General features: G+C 35.0%; 1 protein-coding gene across 3 annotated transcripts in view; it reads right to left on the bottom strand.

The window, feature by feature from the left end:
• Nucleotides 1-227: 227 nt before the first annotated feature.
• The window catches only part of LOC135464976 (puromycin-sensitive aminopeptidase-like), an 84,349-nt gene continuing 78,373 nt past the window's right edge, over nt 228-6,203 (bottom strand). For 2 of the 3 annotated variants that reach the window (XM_064742567.1, XM_064742566.1), the window contains exon 23: nt 228-1,699. In XM_064742567.1, coding sequence (XP_064598637.1) covers nt 1,568-1,699 — 132 coding nt within the window. In that variant the 3' untranslated portion in view covers nt 228-1,567. Of the gene's footprint in view, nt 1,700-2,089; nt 2,138-6,203 lie in introns of all 3 variants that reach the window. The other variant, XM_064742565.1, reaches the window with a different exon arrangement.

Here is a 6,203-nt window from a genome sequence, read left to right as displayed (position 1 = left end):
TTCATCCTTCCATCAATCAATGCATCAGTCAATTAATCCATCCTTCCATCAATCAATGTACCAATCAGTCAATCAATTCATCCTTCAATCAATGTATCAATCAGTCAATTCATCCTTCCAACAATCAATATATCAATCAGCCAATCAATGTATCAATCAGTCAATCAATTCATCAATCCATTCATAAACACAAAGGACAAAGAAATCCAAAACTCAAATGTCTGTACTGGTTGGCCACAAAATAGATTTTTAACTCAAATCCATAATTATTCACATACAAACATGAATTATTCAACAAAGGAATTGTTCTTGCTTCTTTTATCATTTTTTCACAGAAAATGTCCACATTTTAAAACATTAATGTTGTAGTGTTACCACAAGAAGATGTTATAGTGGGGGGGGGGGGCGGGGTGAGAACAGCAAAACATTACAATGTACACAGTGTGAACTTTAGCACTTATAAAAGCTATTACTGATCAGTCACACATAGATTATAATCTTTCAGGATATGCAATTATTTTAAACACCTTAAAAACACGAAAAATGTTCACAATTTAAAATTTCTGTGCAACAACATAAAGCACTTTATTAAGCCAACTTAATGTTGATGATGAGACAATTATAGCACTCTTCAGCTAAATTAATTTGACTGGTAGTATAACTGTTAAATGGATTATGACCTTGATGTGAGAGTAGTAAAGATTTTTAACAAAGGTAAAATTATATTAATCTAACTTTAGTGAATTTCAGGCACCAGGACTGTATTATGGAAGGTTCTCAAAGATGAACCCTGTCGGTATCATAACACTCTAATAGCATACCCCTTGAATCTGCAAAATGTAACATTTAAGCTTTGAATAATTTTGAATATAGGCTACACTTTACAATGGCAAAATGCACATTTGAACTTTGAACCCTGCCTATCTCTTGAATTGGCAAAATGCACATTTGATCTTTGAACCTAGAATATCCCTTAAATTGACAAAATGCACATCTGAACTTTGAACCTAGAATATCTCTTGAAATGGCAAAATGCACATTTGATCTTTGAACCTAGAATATCCCTTAAATTGACAAAATGAACATTTGAACTTTAAATACCAGAGAATTGAAACATTGTACAGAACTTGAAACCCTTTGTAACCTACATTGTTTTCCAATACCCTTAGGCCCCAGAAAACCAGAAGTAGACATAATGCACAGCCAACGAGTTTGTGGAGCGAAGGGACATTTTCATTATTATGTTCAGTAAGCGACTATTATCTATAACAAACATTAGACAGGCCAATTTATTCATATTAGAATTTGGAAAATGAAGGACTAAATTACCCCAGGTTGACTTCAGGAAAGCTGAAGAGGTCACTGAAGCTAACTTCTGTTTTAAACCACATATTCTAATTTCAATTTCAACATTTTTCAACCATTTTTTTGCAGTTATCATCAGCAGATCTTGGATTTCTGGATGTTCACTTTATAAAAAAGAAAAAAAGAAAAGCTAAACACATTCTGAATAACTGATGCACTAATTTAACTTTCGTGGACTTTTGAGGAGAAACAGCTTTATGAGTTACTTCCCCTGGAGGAATGCCTTGACCTTCTCGGAATCTCTGGCCATCCAGTCTGCGTTGAGTCGAATGTTCTCACAGGACTGTTGGACAGTTCGTTCAGCCGCTGGTGCAGGGTGCTCTTTAAAGAATGCCTAGAAACAGAATGAGCAACTAACTGTCAACATAGATCTCATTTTTATTTATTTATTTATTGTTCGTTAATGTCAGGGTCCAGAATTTTTTATACATACAATGGCGGAAAATTTTCTGGGTGGTGCAATTAGACTGGTCAAAAACAAGTATAACAAACTGTTTCAAATGCTGCATTTACACTGTGAAAAGGGCTTTTCAACTGAATAGTTGATACAACAAATTTACATTCAAATAAATTTCTTAGTTTCCTCATATCAAGCATTATCACGTACAAATAATACACCACATATGGTCCCAAATATCCACCATACAAACATTACTATTGAACGTCCCTTTCTGATTTTAATTTTTGTTAGCAAGAGCCTTGCACAACAGCATCCTTCACTCACCTCAACCTCTTGGGCTTTGTCTTCTGAAGCAAACCCATCGGTTGTGGTCTGGAAAGATAATGATCATCACCATAACATGTATGTACATGTATGTACACATGCTTGTGTTTTTATCATCACCATCACGTGTATGTATGTACACATGCTTGTGTTTTTATCATCACCATAACGTGTGTGTACGTATACATGCTCGTGCTTTTATCATCAACAGAGCGTGTATGTATGTACACATGCTTGTGCTTTTATCATCAACATAACGCGTATGTATGTATACATGCTTGTGTTTTTATCATCACCATAACGTGTATGTACGTATACATGCTTGTGTTTTTATCATCACCATAACGTGTATGTATGTATACATGCTTGTGCTTTTATCATCAACATAACGCGTATGTGTGTATACATGCTTGTGCTTTTATCATCACCATAACGTGTATGTATGTATACATGCTTGTGCTTTTATCATCACCATAATGTGTATGTATGTATACATGCTTGTGCTTTTATCATCACCATAACATGTATGTATGTATACATGCTTGTGTTTTTATCATCACCATAACGTGTATGTACGTATACATGCTTGTGTTTTTATCATCACCATAACGTGTATGTATGTATACATGCTTGTGCTTTTATCATCACCATAATGTGTATGTATGTACACATGCTTGTGCTTTTATCATCAACATAACGCGTATGTGTGTATACATGCTTGTGCTTTAATCATCACCGTAACGCGTATGTATGTATACATGCTTGTGTTTTTATCATCACCATAACGTGTATGTACGTATACATGCTTGTGCTTTTATCATCACCATAACGTGAATGTACGTACACATGCTTGTGTTTTTATCATCACCATAACGTGTGTGTACGTACACATGCTTGTGCTTTTATCATCACCATAACGCGTATGTATGTATACATGCTTGTGTTTTTATCATCACCATAACGTGTGTGTACGTATACATGCTCGTGCTTTTATCATCAACATAACGCGTATGTACGTACACATGCTTGTGCTTTTATCATCAACATAACGCGTATGTATGTATACATGCTTGTGTTTTTATCATCACCATAACGTGTATGTACGTATACATGCTTGTGCTTTTATCATCACCATAACGTGTATGTATATATACATGCTTGTGCTTTTATCATCACCATAACGTGTATGTACATATACATGCTTGTGCTTTTATCATCACCGTAACGTGTATGTATGTATACATGCTTGTGCTTTTATCATCACCATAACGTGTATGTACGTATACATGCTTATGCTTTTATCATCACCGTAACGTGTATGTATGTATACATGCTTGTGTTTTTATCATCACCATAACGTGTATGTACGTATACATGCTTGTGCTTTTATCATCACCATAACGTGTACGTATGTATACATGCTTGTGCTTTTATCATCACCATAACGTGTATGTACGTATACATGCTTGTGTTTTTATCATCACCATAACGTGTGTGTACGTATACATGCTTGTGCTTTTATCATCACCATAATGTGTAAGTATGTACACATGCTTGTGCTTTTATCATCACATAACGCGTATGTGTGTATACATGCTTGTGCTTTTATCATCACCGTAACGCGTATGTATGTATACATGCTTGTGCTTTTATCATCACCATAACGTGTATGTATGTATACATGCTTTGTGCTTTTATCATCACCATAATGTGTATGTGTGTATACATGCTTGTGCTTTTATCATCACCATAACGTGTACGTATGTATACATGCTTGTGCTTTTATCATCACCATAACGTGTACGTACGTATACATGCTTATGCTTTTATCATCACCATAACGTGTATGTATGTACACATGCTTGTGCTTTTATCATCAACATACCGCGTATGTATGTATACATGCTTGTGCTTTTATCATCACCATAACGTGTACGTATGTATACATGCTTGTGCTTTTATCATCACCATCACGTGTATGTATGTATACATGCTTGTGCTTTTATCATCACCATAACGTGTATGTACGTATACATGCTTGTGTTTTTATCATCACCATAACGTGTATGTATGTACACATGCTTGTGCTTTTATCATCAACATAACGCGTATGTGTGTATACATGCTTGTGCTTTTATCATCACCATAACGTGTATGTACGTACACATGCTTGTGCCTTTTATCATCAACATAACGCGTATGTATGTATACATGCTTGTGTTTTTATCATCACCATAACGTGTATGTACGTATACATGCTTGTGTTTTAATCAACATAACGTGTATGTATATATACATGCTTGTGCTTTTATCATCACCATAACGTGTATGTACATATACATGCTTGTGCTTTTATCATCACCATAACGTGTATGTATGTACACATGCTTGTGCTTTTATCATCAACATAACGCGTATGTGTGTATACATGCTTGTGCTTTTATCATCACCGTAACGTGTATGTATGTATACATGCCTTGTGCTTTTATCATCACCATACGTGTATGTACGTATACATGCTTATGCTTTTATCATCACCGTAACGTGTATGTATGTAATACATGCTTGTGTTTTTATCCATCACCATAACGTGTATGTACGTATACATGCTTGTGCTTTTATCATCACCATAACGTGTATGTATGTATACATGCCTTGTGCTTTTATCATCACCATAACCGTGTATGTATGTATACATGCTTGTGCTTTTATCATCACCATAATGTGTATGTGTGTATACATGCTTGTGCTTTTATCATCACCATAACGTGTACGTATGTATAACATGCTTGTGCTTTTATCATCACCATAACGTATACGTACGTATACATGCTTATGCTTTTATCATCACCATAACGTGTATGTATGTACACATGCTTGTGCTTTTTATCATCAACATAACGCGTATGTATGTATACATGCCTTGTGCTTTTATCATCACCATAACGTGTACGTATGTATACATGCTTGTGCTTTTATCATCACCATCACGTGTATGTATGTATACATGCTTGTGCTTTTATCATCACCATAACGTGTATGTACGTATACATGCTTGTGTTTTTTATCATCACCATAACGTGTATGTATGTACACATGCTTGTGCTTTTATCATCAACATAAGCGTATGTGTGTATACATGCTTGTGCTTTTATCATCACCATAACGTGTATGTACGTATACATGCTTATGCTTTTATCATTACCATCACGTGTACGTATGTATACATGCTTGTGCTTTTATCATCACCATAACGTGTATGTATGTACACATGCTTGTGCTTTTATCATTACCATAACATGTACGTATGTATACATGCTTGTGCTTTTATCATCACCATAACGTGTACGTATGTATACATGCTTGTGCTTTTATCATCACCATAACGTGTACGTATGTATACATGCTTGTGCTTTTATCATCACCATAACGTGTATGTATGTATACATGCTTGTGCTTTTATCATCACCATAATGTGTATGTGTGTATACATGCTTGTGCTTTTATCATCACCATAACGTGTACGTATGTATACATGCTTGTGCTTTTATCATCACCATAACGTGTATGTACGTATACATGCTTATGCTTTTATCATCACCATAACGTGTATGTATGTACCACATGCTTGTGCTTTTATCATCAACATAACGCGTATGTGTGTATACATGCTTGTGCTTTTATCATCACCGTAATGTGTATGTATGTATACATGCTTGTGTTTTTATCATCACCGTAACGTGTATGTGTGTATACATGCTTGTGCTTTTATCATCACCATAACGTGTACGTATGTATACATTGCTTGTGCTTTTATCATCACCATAACGTGTATGTACGTATACATGCTTATGCTTTTATCATCACCATAACGTGTATGTATGTACACATGCTTGTGCTTTTATCATCAACATAACGCGTATGTATGTATACATGCTTGTGCTTTTATCATCACCATAACGTGTACGTATGTATACATGCTTGTGCTTTTATCATCACCATAACGTGTATGTATTGTACACATGCTTGTGCTTTTATCATCACCATAACGTGTATGTACGTATACATGCTTGTGCTTTTATCATCACCATAACGTGTATGTATGTACACATGC

The sequence above is a fragment of the Liolophura sinensis genome, chromosome 4, assembly GCF_032854445.1.
Source record: "Liolophura sinensis isolate JHLJ2023 chromosome 4, CUHK_Ljap_v2, whole genome shotgun sequence".
NCBI lineage: Eukaryota > Metazoa > Mollusca > Polyplacophora > Chitonida > Chitonidae > Liolophura > Liolophura sinensis.
The sequence above is the reverse complement of the archived record's forward strand: the minus strand, read 5'-3'. Positions and strand labels throughout refer to the sequence as shown.